Source organism: Pseudophryne corroboree, chromosome 6, assembly GCF_028390025.1.
Source record: "Pseudophryne corroboree isolate aPseCor3 chromosome 6, aPseCor3.hap2, whole genome shotgun sequence".
NCBI lineage: Eukaryota > Metazoa > Chordata > Amphibia > Anura > Myobatrachidae > Pseudophryne > Pseudophryne corroboree.
Window position 1 is genome coordinate 624,505,395 of NC_086449.1, and position 18,353 is coordinate 624,523,747.

Genomic DNA, 18,353 nt, shown 5'->3' on the forward strand with positions numbered 1-18,353 from the left:
AGGAGGATGGGGCCCCCACCACCGCACACGGCAGCGTCCACCCGGCTCCAGCGAACCAGGTCCCACTTGCTGGAGCAGTGTGGGCGCTGCAGTGAGGTCTGGCGGCAATGCCCCATCCTCCTGCTACGCTGTGCTGTAGCCGCTGCTCTTCCCCGTCATCTCAAACAGACTTTTTTTTTTTTACATCTGATTGAGATGGTCAGGAACGCCCGTTCATTAAATAGCCCTTGTCGGATCCATTCCGACAACTGCATGTCGGAATGGATCAGACTTTAATTGAATACACCCCATAAGCTTTTGTTTATACCTGAAACCACCCAATAATAAATGTAATAACACAATATTCCTACCTTCTCTCACTGGAATCAGAGCGGTTTCGTTGAGGGCTTGGGTGCTTCTTTTTCCTGGTTTCTCTCTCTTCTTCAAAGTTCTCCTGTAACAGAAAAGTTTGAGATAACAATATGGCAGCCTGCCAGTGCTATCCCTTTCCATATGGAATAATGCACACTTCATGGATCTGAGAAGTCAATAAGTTTTGTGGCTACATAAAAGAATGAGGCTGTAGGAATAATGCTTTATACAAGTCAGAGAATTCCAATTACGGTTAACAGAGGATTGATAAACTAAGCTATAGAATTCCATTAGCCTCCACTATAAAATAGAAACCTTCACAAACTGAATGAGGAGTTGTACAATCTGTATAATCACAGAAATCCTATTCAACCGAATGGACGGGCCAGACATGGTCCATTCTATCAGCCAGGTTGTATTGCCATTCCTAATACAAAGAGCTTAAAACTAAAATAAGAATTCTGTTCTCATTCCAAAATCTTGTATGGAACTTGGTGATGATCAGAGCTGCTACTCAATTATACAATAATCAGACATATAAAAATGTACGCTGCTGTTCAAAACTCTTACAGATAGCCACTGATAATGGGCAAGCCTGTGTGACTATTAAGTCTATTAGTAATATGGTCTTGGCCTATATCAGGCATTCCCAACCGCGGTCCTCAAGGCACACCAACAGTGCAGGTTTTAGTGATATCCAGGCTTCAGCACAGATGGTTAAATCAAAATAACTGAGGTACTAATTAAGTCACCTGTGTTCAAGCCTGGATATCACTAAAACCAGGACTGTTAGTGTGCCTTGAGGACCGTGGTTGGGAATGCCTGGCCTATATAATTGTAGTACATGTTTTTTTAAAGTAAATATTATGTACAGTTGAAGGTTGTAAAAAGAACAATGCACATCACAGATTTTCCCCATGTAAAAGGAGATACGTGCAAGGATCTTCAGGGGAGACCAGTTTGCCTTGGGTGCCAGCACGGAGGCCTCAATTATCAATAAACCCTTACCTGGCCAGTTCCCGACACAGTCAGATGGCACTTTTCAGAGGTCTCCACCTTCTCCTCCTCTTTCACTGGTTCTTCAGACGGAAGGTAATGTTTTGTGTGCAAACTCTCAAAAAGTTTATCAACAAAATCATTGGTTTCTGAGAAGAAAAGGGAACACACATATTATACATACACAATATATATATATATATATATATATATATATATATATATATATATATATATATATTCTTTAGAATGTAAGCTCTCACGAGCAGGGTCCTCAGTCATGTGCTTATCCTTCGCTGACTTAAACAGTTTTCAAAAGGCACCAAATCTGACAGTTTTCTGTAACCCTGATACTTATGCCGGTGTCGTATGCTGCTGTAGCTATGTTCATTTAACCTGTACTTGTTCTATATTGTCTTGAACTGTTAGTCACTACTTTCCTGTATTGATTATTTTATATATTTATAGTCAGGTATATGATTAACCAATCATACAAAACAGGTGATAATAATCATCATTTTCATATGTAGATTGAAACAGTCATCAACTGAAAGAGAAACAGCTTTAAAACTGGGTGAGGAACAGCCAAACTCTTCTACAAAGGTGAGGTTGTGGAAGGCCCACCACACCTGCCTAAAAGTGTCCGTCCGTCCAATGGAAGTGCAGAGTCCATTCCATGCACACATTAAATTTGTTTTTTTGTTAAACATACAGAAAGAATTAAACACAGCCCTCTGAATTCTACACCTCTTGGCAACTACTTTTCCTGACAGCGTCTCTGGTAAAAAATAAATAAAAAAAAAGCCGCTTAGGAAGCGCCACCAAATGAATTGCAGCAGGTTTTGTTTTCTAAACCATAATCTGAAAAGGAAAAACATTTATCACAGTGACAAACCAAATGTCATTTGTTTTTTTTTTACTTCAAATGGGACCAATTCAATTGTTGAGCCCCACCTCCCGCTTTGCGTCTATACTAACTGGCATCTGAGCGATTTAATTGTTGCTCTGATCAGATGGCCATTAGCATTTTACAAAGCTAACAGTTCCAGATTTACACGCGCAAAGTGGCTAAACCCGTAGAAAGTTGCCGCTTGGAAATCTAAAAGATTGGCTTTGGGCGCCAAAACTATGGACTGTAAACACATTTATGCTCAAACCGCTCTAGGCTGAGAGGGGAAAAAAAATAAAGTGTGTACTGCAGGTAATGGGCTTCAAGCAGAGGAACAATTGAATAGATAGATGCCCATTCCTTTGGACGGCCAGCAGGCAGAGCACGCCACAATTGAATCTGCTCCGATGAGTAAGTGCTACAGTCATGACCTCTATATGCCAACAGTACAAAACTAAGTATTTTTTTCACTTGTTTCTTTTTAGACATGGCAACCATCTTTAAATCATGGCAGACAGCAATTTATATGTTTGTAGGCATTTATGCAAAATATACAAAATAATAGCTAAACTCAATTTATACAGATGTTTCCTCCATCGTTGCTGGAGTCACATTAAACAGTTAACGCTGGGTGTCTTTTTGTACATTCCTACCCTGAAAAGGATTCTTATTCACATCACTTTATGAATAAGGTGAACAAACACTCTCTGCTGATGAAAATATGTGGCATGCCGCCTATATTCTGTGTGCGACTACAGCTCTGGAGTACAAAATACTACTTTCTGAAAAAACACTAACATACCATTTAGTATGCAAATACAGCCGCACACAGAATATAGGCATAACACATTTTAATCAGCAGAATCTGCTTGTGCGTCTTATTTGCAAAGCAATGCAAACAAGACGCATTTCGGTGGAAAGAATGCAAAAAATGACACTGGACGTTAGCTGCGTTGCATGGGAACTGCTGGCTCACTCACGCCAGGTATCACGCAGTGCATGGTGAACCGAGGATAGATATATGATGACACATCTGTAGGCTGATCACAGATGCATGTAAGGGGTGGTGGGGGTGTTAGTCTAGACAAGAATTTTTTTTTATCCCAGCACACTGCAAATAATCTAACAAATAGAGATACATCATATGATCTCAATTAATTACACTTGCAAACATATGGTAAGCCACAGCCATGCTAAGGCATTTCTCCTTTGGTGGTTCTACATGGTTCTATAACAGCACCTCATTTTGGTTATCTGTCTTTCAAAATTGTGCGTTAACTTACCCGGAGGCCCAGAAGATCAAATATGGCACAACAAGGATCAAAATATAATCCAACCACTGATACTAATCATGCATAGGCCCACAAATCAGACATTTCTTTGCAACCTGCAATTATAGCAACCTGAAAATCATAAATTTTAATATTTGTTCTGGTTGCTGAGAACAATGGTTTTTGTCCCAGGAGTATCACCTCGAAGTCCTGAGATATTCGTATTTGCGTGAATGCCTACAAACATAAAAATGGCTGTGCACCATGATGCTAAGATGGCTGCCAACAAGCAAGTACAAGAAACTTTTTGTAAAACATGGGTCATGTTACCAGAAAATTTAGAACTGGACAACTCTGAGATGGGCTGATCATTGCATTAGCGCAGAAGAGCTCTAATACTTGAACTCCATCGAGCTCATTGGCAGGGTGCCGTCCAGGAATGGGAAAGCCTTCGGCGCATGTTTCCATAGGGGAACGTTGTCTCTCGGGGAGGGGGCCCAGTCTATGGAAATGCCCAGCACTTACAGAGATGCTGTGCTGACCCCAAGCTATCCCCTCACTGTGAATCGATGACTCACCGGCGTTGAATGTTAACCGCAAGTTTTCCTACCCACAGGACACTGACACACATGTAGGGATGGCAGAGGACAGGCTTCTTCAGCAGAGCGCCAACATAAAGGCAGAGCGCAATTAGCCATTTTAAAATAGGGCAAGGCACTGCTCCCTGCTGAAATAGCCTAGCAGGAACACTACAATAGAACAAACCATAGCCAGAAAAAGGGACTATGGATATTGCAATTTATTTTAGCAAAGTAGAGAACCTTGTAGTTTGTAGTCCGTAAATAAGGAAATACCTTTTTGTAGAAAAACATCCAGTTGGTCTGCACATATGGCCTTTAGTTCCTTTTCAGATTTGTCTTTCCTGACCAAAGCGATAACATAGTTTGCTAGAGCTGAAGGGTCTGCATCACATCTATTAAGTAAGGGGGGGGGGAAAAAAAGTTATAAGTACCACAACATAGCAAAATATGTAAAATTAGATGAATTATTTATTAAGTGTAAATGCACATAGAAGTTATTTGCATAACGTTGGTATTATGTGGATTTATTAGATAAGCAGTTTCCCTTCACTTGTTGCTAGACCGCTTTCACTGTTGTGGTAATTCACAGGGTGGAAGAGCAGGCCCACCAGAATAGTACTATAGAACTGCTGCGTGAACGTGCAATGTGCAGTCTGAAGTGAGAAACCGGGACATGACCAAATACATATGTTATATTATTTTATACTAGGTACTGCATCTCTGCAGATTGGATCCCAAGAAGTGAAGCTGCAACAACCAATTTATTAACAAAATGAAATGAAACACACTGCATTTACTGCAAACAATACTAAACCCTTAATAAGTAGTCATCTGGGAATATCACACATCGTGTGTAGGGCTAAAATAAAATGTTATGATATTTTACTCCAACACACAGGAAGAAAAATCTATATTATTTACTAAAGCTAGAAGGGACTGCCACCCCCTCTCCATCAAAGGGCTCAAATTAAACCATAAAAGGGGTCGCTATCACTGGTACAAGATTGGCCTGCATGCAGGCCAAATCTAGTACATCACTCACTTCACTGCTGTGTTAAGTGAGCGTTTCCCCCCCCCCCCCCCTCCCCATCCCCCACACACACACCCCCTGTGATCCGGTCGCTCAGGACACATTGCGCTGTGTGTTGAGCACGGGAGGGTAGAAGATCGCTCAGCACACATCTCCCCTTGTGTGCTGGACTTTAGATATAAGCTTCGCGAGATCTGTCTCAGAGCGGATTTCTGCTTGCAGGCTATTCTAACAACTACTTCCAGCAGGATAAGGAGCTGTCATAAAGAACACGTCATCTTGACCTGGTTGAACATGACCATCATGACAAGTTTAGTGTATACCAATGGTCTCCACAAGCACAAGATCGCTATAAAGCACATTTGGGATGTGGTGGAACAGAACGTAAAGCATGAATATGCAGTAACTATAGGATGCTACCATGGATATTGAAAACACTATTTTCCATTAACTACAGAGCAAAAGTTCCAAAATGCAGTCCTCAAGAAACACTAACTGTCCAGGTTTTAAGTATATCCATGCTTGAGCACAGTTGAATTAATTAGTACCTCAGTCATTTTGATTTAACAATCTGATATCCACAAAACCTGGAAAGTCAGGGTGCCTTGAGGACCACGTCTGCTATACAAAATTCATGTGCAACATGTTTGGTTCAACTTCAATTAGCCAAAGCTGTTAAAATAAACTGCTGTCACACCGGAAGGAAGCCAATTGACTGCCAGACGGGATACTGGCGGTCAATAGACCGATGCCGGAATCCCGACACCATCTGCAATACCAGTAGTCGGAGTCCCGACCGCTGGCTGGTTTCCCCACCTGGGTAGTGGTCCGCGCAACCACCCGAGGCGCAATAGAACCCTGTAGCGACCGAAGGTCGCCACCAGGCCTGAAGCATGGCGAGCACAGCGAGGGGACACAATGTGCTCGCCAACGTGATCGCGCCTTTCAGGATCCGGACGTCTGTCTCCTGACCACTGGGATCTCATACTGATCCCATCACACCCAGGTAGGAGTCCTAATTATTTTTTCTGTCAGGTAAAAATAGGATTTTAAAATGACCTACCGGTAAATCCTTTTCTCGTAGTCCGTAGAGGATACTGGGATCCATTTAGTACCATGGAGGTGTAGATGGGTCCACTAGGAGCCATGGGCACTTTAACTATTTGATAGTGTGGGCTGGAGCATCCCTCTATGACCCTCCTACCAGACTCAGTCTAAGAAACTGTGCCGGAGGAGACGGACATAATTTGAGAGAAGGATAGATAAGGATAGTGGTGAGATTCCGAACCAGCACACACAAGAGGAAAGGCAAGCTAACCAAACTTGAAACAGGAACAAAAACGGCTGAACCAACATTACGTAACCAAGTAACAGTGCAGGAAGACCGAAGCGGGCGCCCAGTATCCTCTACGAAAAAAAGGATTTACCGGTAGGTAATTAAAATCCTATTTTCTCTTACGTCCTAGAGGAAAATGGGGTCCATTTAGTACCATGGGGATGTGCCAAAACTCCCAAACCGGATGGGAGAGTGCTGAGGTTCCTGCAGAACTGATTGACCAAACTGAAGGTCTTCAGAGGCCAAAGTATCGAATTTGTAGAACTTAGCAAACATATTTGAACCTGACCAAGCAGCTGCTCGGCAGAGCTGTAAAGCCGAGAAACCCGGGCAGCCGCCCAGGAAGAACCCACCAACCCAGTAGAGTGGGCCTGTACAGCGTGCAATTGTCTGCTGTGATGCAGAACACCCAATCTTATTGGGAACATTAAGAACAAACAGCAAGACCGTCTTTCTGTGATGAGCTGTTCTTTTTACATACACCTTCAAAGCCCTCACAACATTCAAAGACTTTGAAGTAGCAGAGGTGTCCGTGACAACCGGAACCACAATAGGTTGGTTGATACGAAATGCAGACACCACTTTAGGAAGAAATTGCTGAGGAGTTCTGAGTTCAGCTCTGTCCTCATGGAAAATTAAATAGGGACTTTTGTGAGACAAAGCCTCCAGCTCCGACACACGTCTTGCTGAAGCCAAGGCCAACAGTATGACGGTCTTCCACATAAGATATTTTACGTCCACCTCCTGTAACGGTTCAAACCAGTCCGATTGGAGGAACTGCAGCACCACATTGAGATCCCAAGGTGTCGTGGGAGGCACAAAGGGAGGTTGGATGTGCAGAACACCTTTCAAGAACGTCTGGACCTCAGTGAGAGAAGCCAATTGTTTTTGAAAGAAAATGGACAAAGCCAAAAAACAAGATTTTACTTACCGGTAAATCTTTTTCTCGTAGTCAGTAGAGGATGCTGGGACTCCGTAAGGACCATGGGGAATAGACGGGCTCCGCAGGAGATAGGGCACTTTAAGAAAGACTTTGACTCTGGGTGTGCACTGGCTCCTCCCTCTATGCCCCTCCTCCAGACCTCAGTTAGGGAAACTGTGCCCAGAGGAGAAGGACAGTACGAGGAAGGATTTTTGTAAATCTAAGGGCAAGATCCATACCAGCCACACCAATCACACCGTATAACTTGTGATAAACTTACCCAGTTAACAGTATGAACAACAACATAGCCACGGTTCCACCGAAAAACTATAACATAACCATTATGTAAGCAATAACTATATACAAGTCTTGCAGAAGAAGTCCGCACATGGGACGGGCGCCCAGCATCCTCTACGGACTACGAGAAATAGATTTACCGGTAAGTAAAATCTTATTTTCTCTAACGTCCTTGAGGATGCTGGGACTCCGTAAGGACCATGGGGATTATACCAAAGCTCCCAAACGGGCGGGAGAGTGCGGTTGACTCTGCAGCACCGATTGAGCAAACAGGAGGTCCTCCTCAGCCAGGGTATCAAACTTATAGAACTTTGCAAAGGTGTTAGACCCCGACCAAGTAGCTGCTCGGCACAACTGTAATGCCGAGACCCCTCAGGCAGCCGCCCAAGAAGAGCCCACTTTTCTAGTGGAGTGGGCCTTAAGCGATTTCGGTAACGGCAATCCTGCCGTAGAATGCGCCTGCTGAATCGTGTTACAGATCCAGCGAGCAATAGTCTGCTTTGAAGCAGGAGCGCCAACCTTGTTGGCCGCATACAGAACTAACAAAGCTTCAGTCTTCCTGATTCTAGCCGTTCTGGTCACATAAATCTTCAAAGCCCTGACTACATCCAGGGACTCGGAATCCTCCAAGTCCCGTGTAGCCACAGGCACGACAATAGGTTGGTTCACATGAAAAGAGGAGACCACTTTTGGCAGAAAGTGAGGGCGAGTCCTCAACTCCGCCCTATCCACGTGAAAAACCAAGTATGGGCTTTTATGTGATAAAGCCGCCAATTCGGAAACACGTCTTGCCGAAGCTAACGCCAACAACATGACCACTTTCCACGTGAGGTATTTCAACTCCACAGTTTTGAGTGGTTCAAACCAAGGTGACTTGAGGAAACGTAACACCACGTTAAGATCCCAAGGCACCACCGGAGGCACAAAGGGAGGCAGAATATGCAGCACTCCCTTCACAAAGGTCTGTACTTCAGGAATAGAGGCCAATTCTCTTTGAAAGAAAATGGATAAGGCCGAAATCTGGACCTTTATGGACCCTAATTTTAGGCCCAAAGTCACTCCTGTTTGAAGGAAGTGAAGTAGACGGCCCAAATGGAACTCCTCCGTAGGAGCAGCTCTGGCCTCACACCAAGAAACATATATCCGCCATATACGGTGATAATGTTTTAACGTCACATCTTTCCTAGCCTTGATCAGGGTAGGAATGACCTCCTCCGGAATCCCTTTTTCCGCTAGGATCCGGCGTTCAACCGCCATGCCGTCAAACGCAGCCGCGGTAAGTCTTGGAACAGACAGGGCCCCTGCCGCAGCAGGTCCTGCCTTAGAGGAAGAGGCCACGGATCCCCTGCGAGCAATTCTTGCAGCTCCGGATACCAAGTCCTCCGTGGCCAATCCGGAACAATGAGTATTGTTCGGACCCTGCTTCTTCGTATTATTCTCAACACCTTGGGTATGAGGAAGAGGAGGAAACACATAGACCGATCTGAACACCCAAGGTGTCACCAGAGCGTCTACCGCTACCGCCTGAGGGTCCCTTGACCTGGCGCAATACCGCTTTAGCTTTTTGTTGAGACGGGATGCCATCATGTCGATTTGAGGCAGTCCCCAACGATCCGTGATCTGTGCGAAGACTTCTTGATGAAGTCCCCACTCTCCCGGATGCAGGTCGTGCCTGCTGAGGAAGTCCGCCTCCCAGTTGTCCACCCCCAGGATGAACACCGCTGACAGCACGCTTACATGGCCTTCCGCCCAGCGTAGAATCCTGGTCGCTTCTGCCATGGCCATTCTACTCCTTGTTCCGCCTTGGCGGTTTATATGAGCCACTGCAGTGACGTTGTCCGACTGAATCAGAACCGGTTTTCTCCGAAGCAATTCCTCCGCTTGACGCAGGGCGTTGTATATGGCCCTCAACTCCAGGACGTTGATGTGGAGACAAGACTCTAGGCTTGACCAGAGACCTTGGAAATTTCTTCCCAGTGTCACTGCTCCCCAGCCTCGGAGGCTTGCGTCCGTGGTCACCAGGATTCAGTCCTGAATGCCGAACCTGCGACCTTCTAGTAGGTGAGCACTGTTCAGCCACCACAGGAGAGATACCCTGGTCCTGGGAGACAGGGTGATCCTTTGATGCATTTGTAAATGGAACCCGGACCACTTGTCCAAGAGGTCCCATTGAAAAGTCCTCACATGGAACCTGCCGAAAGGGATGGCCTCGTAGGAAGCCACCATCTTCCCCATGACCCGCGTGCAATGATGCACAGAAACCTTTTTTGGTTTTAATAGGTTCCTGACCACGGCTATGACTTCCTGAACCTTTTCGATCGGAAGAAAAAATAAGAATTTACTTACCGATAATTCTATTTCTCATAGTCCGTAGTGGATGCTGGGAACTCCGTAAGGACCATGGGGAATAGCGGCTCCGCAGGAGACTGGGCACAAAAGTAAAAGCTTTAGGACTACCTGGTGTGCACTGGCTCCTCCCCCTATGACCCTCCTCCAAGCCTCAGTTAGGATACTGTGCCCGGACGAGCGTACACAATAAGGAAGGATTTTGAATCCCGGGTAAGACTCATACCAGCCACACCAATCACACCGTACAACCTGTGATCTGAACCCAGTTAACAGCATGATAACAGAGGAGCCTCTGAAAAGATGGCTCACAACAATAATAACCCGATTTTTGTAACAATAACTATGTACAAGTATTGCAGACAATCCGCACTTGGGATGGGCGCCCAGCATCCACTACGGACTATGAGAAATAGAATTATCGGTAAGTAAATTCTTATTTTCTCTGACGTCCTAGTGGATGCTGGGAACTCCGTAAGGACCATGGGGATTATACCAAAGCTCCCAAACGGGCGGGAGAGTGCGGATGACTCTGCAGCACCGAATGAGAGAACTCAAGGTCCTCCTCAGCCAGGGTATCAAATTTGTAGAATTTAGCAAACGTGTTTGCCCCTGACCAAGCAGCTGCTCGGCAAAGTTGTAAAGCCGAGACCCCTCGGGCAGCCGCCCAAGATGAGCCCACCTTCCTTGTGGAATGGGCTTTTACAGATTTTGGCTGTGGCAGGCCTGCCACAGAATGTGCAAGCTGAATTGTACTACAAATTCAACGAGCAATAGTTTGCTTAGAAGCAGGAGCACCCAGCTTGTTGGGTGCATACAGGATAAACAGCGAGTCAGATTTCATTACTCCAGCCGTCCTGGAAACATATTTTCAGGGCCCTGACTACGTCCAGCAACTTGGAGTCCTCCAAGTCCCTAGTAGCCGCAGGTACCACAATAGGCTGGTTCAAGTGAAACGCTGAAACCACCTTAGGGAGAAATTGAGGACGAGTCCTCAATTCTGCCCTGTCCGTATGAAAAATTAGGTAAGGGCTTTTATAGGATAAAGCCGCCAATTCTGAGACACGCCTGGCTGAAGCCAGGGCTAACAGCATTACCACTTTCCAAGTGAGATATTTTAAGTCCACAGTGGGGAGTGGTTCAAACCAATGTGATTTGAGGAACCCCAAAACTACATTGAGATCCCAAGGTGCCACTGGAGGCACAAAAGGAGGCTGTATATGCAGTACCCCCTTGACAAACGTCTGAACTTCAGGAACTGAAGCCAGTTCTTTTTGGAAGAAAATCGACAGGGCCGAAATTTGAACCTTAATGGACCCTAATTTTAGGCCCATAGACAGTCCTGTTTGCAGGAAATGCAGGAAACGACCCAGTTGAAATTCCTCTGTAGGGGCCTTCCTGGCCTCGCACCACGCAACATATTTACGCCAAATACGGTGATAATGCTGTACGGTTACATCCTTCCTGGCTTTGATCAGGGTAGGGATGACTTCATCCGGAATGCCTTTTTCCTTCAGGATCCGGCGTTCAACCGCCATGCCGTCAAACGCAGCCGCGGTAAGTCTTGGAACAGACAGGGTCCCTGCTGGAGCAGGTCCTTTCTTAGAGGTAGAGGCCACGGGTCCTCTGTGAGCATCTCTTGAAGTTCCGGGTACCAAGTTCTTCTTGGCCAATCCGGAGCCACGAGTATAGTACTTACTCCTCTCCTTCTTATGATTCTCAGTACCTTGGGTATGAGAGGCAGAGGAGGGAACACATACACTGACTGGTACACCCACGGTGTTACCAGAGCGTCCACAGCTATTGCCTGAGGGTCCCTTGACCTGGCGCAATACCTGTCTAGTTTTTTGTTGAGGCGGGACGCCATCATGTCCACCTTTGGTTTTTCCCAACGGTTCACAATCATGTGGAAGACTTCTGGGTGAAGTCCCCACTCCCCCGGGTGGAGGTCGTGTCTGCTGAGGAAGTCTGCTTCCCAGTTGTCCACTCCCAGAATGAACACTGCTGACAGTGCTATCACATGATTTTCTGCCCAGCGGAGAATCCTTGCAACTTCTGTCATTGCCCTCCTGCTTCTCGTGCCGCCCTGTCTGTTTACGTGGGTGACTGCCGTGATGTTGTCTGACTGGATCAGCACCGGCTGACCTTGAAGCAGAGGTCTTGCTAGGCTTAGAGCATTGTAGATGGCCCTTAGCTCCAGGATATTTATGTGAAGTAATGTCTCCAGGCTTGACCACAAGCCCTGGAAATTTCTTCCCTGTGTGACTGCTCCCCAGCCTCTCAGGCTGGCATCCGTGGTCACCAGGACCCAGTCCTGAATGCCGAATCTGCGGCCCTCTAGAAGATGAGCACTCTGCAACCACCACAGGACACCCTTGTCCTTGGTGACAAGATTATCCGCTGATGCATCTGAAGATGCGACCCGGACCATTTGTCTAGCAGATCCCACTGGAAGGTTCTTGCGTGGAATCTGCCAAATGGGATTGCTTCGTAAGAAGCCACCATCTTTCCCAGGACCCTTGTGCATTGATGCACTGAGACTTGGCCTGGTTTTAGGAGATTTCTGACTAGTTCGGATAACTCCCTGGCTTTCTCCTCCGGGAGAAACACCTTTTTCTGGACTGTGTCCAGGATCATCCCTAGGAATAGAAGTCGTGTCGTCGGGATCAGCTGTGATTTTGGAATATTGAGAATCCAACCGTGCTGGCGCAGCACTATCTGAGATAGTGCTACCCCGACTTCCAACTGTTCCCTGGATCTTGCCCTTATCAGGAGATCGTCCAAGTAAGGGATAACTAAAACTCCCTTCCTTCGAAGGAGTATCATCATTTCGGCCATTACCTTGGTAAAGACCCTGAGTGCCGTGGACAATCCAAACGGCAGCGTCTGAAACGGATAGTGACAGTTCTGTACCACAAACCTGAGGTACCCTTGGTGAGAAGGGTAAATTGGGACATGTAGGTAAGCATCTTTGATGTCCAGAGACACCATATAGTCCCCTTCTTCCAGGTTTGCAATCACTGCTCTGAGTGACTCCATCTTGAATTTGAACCTTTGTATGTAAGTGTTCAAGGATTTTAGGTTTAAAATTGGTCTCACCGAGCCGTCCGGCTTCGGTACCACAAATAGTGTGGAATAGTACCCCTTTCCCTGTTGTAGGAGGGGTACCTTGATTATCACATGCTGGGAATACAGCTTGTGAATGGCTTCCAATACTGCCTCCCTGTCTGAGGGAGACGTCGGTAAAGCAGACTTTAGAAAACGGCGAGGGGGAGACGTCTCGAATTCCAATTTGTACCCCTGAGATACCACTTGAAGGATCCAGGGGTCCACTTGCGAGTGGGCCCACTGCGCACTGAACTTCTTGAGACGGGCCCCCACCGTGCCTGAGTCCGCTTGTAAAGCCCCAGCGTCATGCTGAGGACTTTGCGGAGGCGGGAGAGGGCTTTTGTTCCTGGGAACTGGCTGTTTGCTGCAGCCTTTTTCCTCTCCCTCTGCCACGGGGCAGAAATGAGGCGCCTTTTGCCCGCTTGCCCTTATGGGGCCGAAAGGACTGCGCCTGATAATACGGCGTCTTCTTAGGTTGAGAAGCTACCTGGGGTAAAAATGTGGATTTTCCAGCAGTTGCCGTGGCTACCAGGTCTGATAGACCTACCCCAAATAACTCCTCCCCCTTATAAGGCAATACTTCCATGTGCCTTTTAGAATCCGCATCGCCTGACCACTGCCGCGTCCATAAACCTCTTCTTGCAGAAATGGACAGCGCGCTAACTCTTGATGCCAGTCGGCAAATATCCCTCTGTGCATCACGCATATATAGAAATGCATCCTTCAAATGCTCTATAGTCAGTAATATACTGTCCCTATCTAGGGTATCAATATTTTCAGTCAGGGAATCCGACCACGCCAGGCCCGCACTGCACATCCAGGCTGAGGCGATTGCTGGTCGCAGTATAACACCCGTGTGAGAGTATATACATTTTAGGATATTCTCCAGCTTTCTATCGGCAGGTTCCTTTAGGGCGGCCGTATCAGGAGAGGGTAGTGCTACCTGTTTAGACAAGCGTGTGAGCGCTTTATCCACCCTAGGGGGTGTTTCCCAACGTGCCCTATCCTCTGTCGGGAAAGGGTACGATGCCAATAACCTTTTAGGAATTATCAGTTTTTTATCGGGGGAAACCCACGCCTCATCACACACTTCATTTAATTCCTCGGATACAGGAAAAACTACAGGCAGTTTTTTCTCACCAAACATAATACCCTTTTTAGTGGTACTTGTATTATCAGAGATATGCAATACATTTTTCATTGCTTCAATCATGTAACGTGTGGCCCTAGTGGAAGTCACGTATGTCTCCTCATCATCGACACTGGAGTCAGTATCCGTGTCTGTGTCTGCCATTTGAGGTAACGGGCGTTTTAAAGCCCCTGATGGCGTTTGAGACCCCTGGACAGGCACAAGCTGAGTAGCCGGCTGTCTCATGTCGTCAACTGTCTGTCGTAAAGAGCTGACACTGTCACGCAATTCCTTCCATAAGCTCATCCACTCAGGTGTCGACTCCCTAGGGGGTGACAACTGTATAATAGGCAATTGCTCCGCCTCCATCTCATTTTCCTCCTCAAACATGTCGACACAATCGTACCGACACACCGCACACACACAGGGAATGCTCTGATAGAGGACAGGACCCCACTAGCCCTTTGGGGAGACAGAGGGAGAGTATGCCAGCACACACCAGAGCGCTATATATATATATATATATATATATATATATATATATATATATATATATATATACACACACAGGAATACCACTATAAAATGTGCTTTTCCCTTTATAGCTGCTGTTAGTATCAAAACTGCGCCAAATTAGTGCCCCCCCTCTCTTTTTTACCCTTTTCTGTAGTGCAGGACTGCAGGGGAGAGTCAGGGAGACGTCCTTCCAGCGGAGCTGTGATGGAAAATGGCGCCCGTGTGCTGAGGAGATAGGCTCCGCCCCCTTCTCGGCGGCCTTTTCTCCCGCTTTTTGGTGAGTTCTGGCAGGGGTTAAAATACATCCATATAGCCCTGGGGGTTATATGTGGTGTATTTATGCCAGCCAAGGTGTTTTACATTGCTGCTCAGGGCGCCCCCCCCTAGCGCCCTGCACCCTCAGTGACCGGAGTGTGAAGTGTGCCTGAGTAACAATGGCGCACAGCTGCAGTGCTGTGCGCTACCTTGTTGAAGACTGATGTCTTCTGCCGCCGATTTTTCCGGACCTCTTCTTGCTTCTGGCTCTGTAAGGGGGCCGGCGGCGCGGCTCTGGGACCGAGCTCCGAGGCTGGGCCTGTGTTCGGTCCCTCTGGAGCTAATGGTGTCCAGTAGCCTAAGAAGCCCAATCCACTCTGCACTCAGGTGAGTTCGCTTCTTCTCCCCTTAGTCCCTCGATGCAGTGAGCCTGTTGCCAGCAGGTCTCACTGAAAATAAAAAACCTAAACTTAAACTTTCACTAAGAAGCTCAGGAGAGCCCCTACTGTGCACCCTTCTCGGCCGGGCACAAAAATCTAACTGAGGCTTGGAGGAGGGTCATAGGGGGAGGAGCCAGTGCACACCAGGTAGTCCTAAAGCTTTTACTTTTGTGCCCAGTCTCCTGCGGAGCCGCTATTCCCCATGGTCCTTACGGAGTTCCCAGCATCCACTAGGACGTCAGAGAAACCTTTTTCTGGTCTGTGTCTAGAATCAGGCCCAAAAAGGTCAGACGCGTTGTAGGGACTAGCTGGGACTTCGGTATATTGAAAATCCAGCCGTGTATCTGCAACGTCTTCATGGACAGAGACACGCTGTCCAGCAACCTCTCCCGAGATCTCGCCTTTATGAGGAGATCGTCCAAGTATGGGATAATTGTGACCCCCCTGCCTGCGCAGGAGCACCATCATTTCTGCCATTACCTTGGTAAAAATTCTCGGGGCCATGGAAAGCCCAAACGGCAACGTCCGAAATTGGTAGTGACAGTCCTGCACTGCAAATCTCAGTAACGCCTGATGCGGGGGGAATATCGGAACATGAAGGTAAGCATCCTTTATGTCCAGGGACACCATCCAATCCCCCCCTCCAGGCTGGCGATGAGCGCCCTGAGTGATTCCATTTTTAACTTGAACCTCTTCAAGTACAGGTTCAGAGATTTCAGGTTTAAAATGGGTCTGACCGAACCGTCCGGTTTCGGGACCACAAACAGGGTTGAGTAATATCCCTCTCCTTGCTGGAGATGAGGAACTGTGACAATCACCTGTTGAATATACAATTTTTGGATTGCTGCCAACACTAGCTCCCTCTCTGGCGGGGAAGCCAGCAGAGCCGATTTGAAAAATCGGCGAGGAGGCAAGTCTTCGAATTCCAGCCTGTATCCCTGAAAAACAATCTCTAATGCCCAGGGATCCACCTGCGAGTGAGCCCAGACGTGGCTGAAAAACCGAAGACGAGCCCCCACCAGATCTGCCTCCCCTCGGAAAGCCCGAGCGTCATGCGGTGGACTTTGCAGACGCAGGGGAGGACTTCTGCTCTTGGGAACTAGCTGTGTGCAGCTTTTTTCCCCTGCCTTTCCCTCTGGCAACAAAGGATGATCCACGTACCTTCTTGTTTTTATTGGAACGAAAGGACTGCATTTGATAATGAGGTGCCTTTTTTGTATGCTGCGGGGGGACATAAGGTAAGAAATTTGACTTACCAGCCGTAGCGACAAGATCTGAGAGGCCGTCTCCAAACAACTCCACCCCTTTGTAAGGCAAGGACTCCATATGCTGCTTTGAATCGGCATCTCCCGTTAACCGTCGGGTCCACAAGAGCCGCCTAGCAGAAATAGACATAGCATTTATTCTGGAGCTTGATAAAACAAATGTCTCTCTGAGTATCCCTCATATACAAGGCAGCATCTCTGATATGCTCTATGGTCATTTGAATGGCGTCCCTATCTAAGGTGTCAATTTCCGTAGATAAGGAATCTGCCCATGCCACAACCGCACTACAAACCCAGGCCGACGCCATAGCCGGTCGAGCAATAGTACCGGAATGATTGTAAATGTGCTTTAAGGTAATTTCCTGCCTGCGATCAGCAAGTTCCTTGAGGGAAGTATCCTGAGAAGGCAGTGCCACCTTTTTGGACAAACGTGTCAGCGCCTTGTCAACTTTTGGCGAAGATTCCCAGCGTATCCTATCAGTTTGTGGAAAAGGAAACGCCATGACAATCGTTTTAGGAACTTGTGGTCTCCTATCCGGAGATTCCCAAGCCTCTTCGCACAAGTCACTTAATTCAAATGAGGATGGAAAAGTGACTTCAGGCTTTTTCCCTTTATACATGTGTACCCTCGTGTCAGGGACAGGGGGTTCCTCAGTAATATGCAAAACCTCTTTAATGGCAATAATCATGTACCGTATACCCTTAGCCACCTTCGGCTGTAATTTTGCATCTTCATAGTCGACACTAGAGTCAGTATCTGTGTCATCGATCTGGGATATGGTGCGCTTCTGAGACCCCGAAGGACCTGGCGCCCCAGGGATAGGCATGGACTGGCTACCTGACTGATCCCTAGCTTCTGCCTTGTCTAATCTTTTACGCAATAGATTGACATTTGCATTCAAGACATTCAGCATATCCACCCATTCCGGTGTCCGCGTTGCCGACGGCGACCTGACATTCAAGCACTCCCCCTCCACATTAAGCGAGCCTTCCTCGTCAAACATGTCGACACACGCGTACCGACACTTCACACAAAGGGAACCCCTTTCCTCAAGACAGTATCCCTGTCAAGGCCCTTTGGAGATACAGAGAGAGAGTATGCCAGCACACACCCCAGCGCAATAACCCTGGAGACCAACACAAAATGTTTTTCCCCAGCAGCGCTGTGTAATATGTAAACCGCCAATTATGAGCCCCCCCCTCTCTTAAGCACCCTTTCACCGTGTGTAAGCAGGGGAGAGTCCGGGGAGCTTCCTCAGCAGTGCTGTGGAGAGAAAATGGCGCTGGTGAGTGCTGAGGGAGAAGCCCCGCCCCCTCGGCGGCGGGCTTCTGTCCCGCTCAAACTTAGTAAAATATTGCGGGGGCTCTTTTATATACATGTACAGAGCCCACCTGTACATGTATATAGTCTCTTTGCCATGCAGAGGTTTATATTGCTGCCCAGGGCGCCCCCCCCCCCTTCACCCTTACAGTGACCGGAGTATGTGAGGTGTATGGGAGCAATGACGCACAGCTGCAGTGCTGTGCGTTACCTCAGTGAAGCTGAAGGCTTCTGCCGCCTGACTACTTCTGTCTTCTGTACTTCTAGCTCTGTGAGGAGAACGGCGGCACGGCTCCGGGG

General features: G+C 47.3%; 1 protein-coding gene across 3 annotated transcripts in view; it reads right to left on the bottom strand.

The window, feature by feature from the left end:
- The window catches only part of RBM27 (RNA binding motif protein 27), a 455,159-nt gene that overhangs the window by 387,036 nt on the left and 49,770 nt on the right, over positions 1-18,353 (bottom strand). For all 3 annotated transcript variants that reach the window (XM_063928111.1, XM_063928110.1, XM_063928112.1), the window contains exons 2-4: positions 4,362-4,480; positions 1,360-1,496; positions 351-433 (exon numbers count right to left, since the gene is read on the bottom strand). In XM_063928111.1, the coding sequence (XP_063784181.1) occupies positions 351-433; positions 1,360-1,496; positions 4,362-4,480 (339 nt within the window). The remainder of the gene's footprint in view (positions 1-350; positions 434-1,359; positions 1,497-4,361; positions 4,481-18,353) is intronic.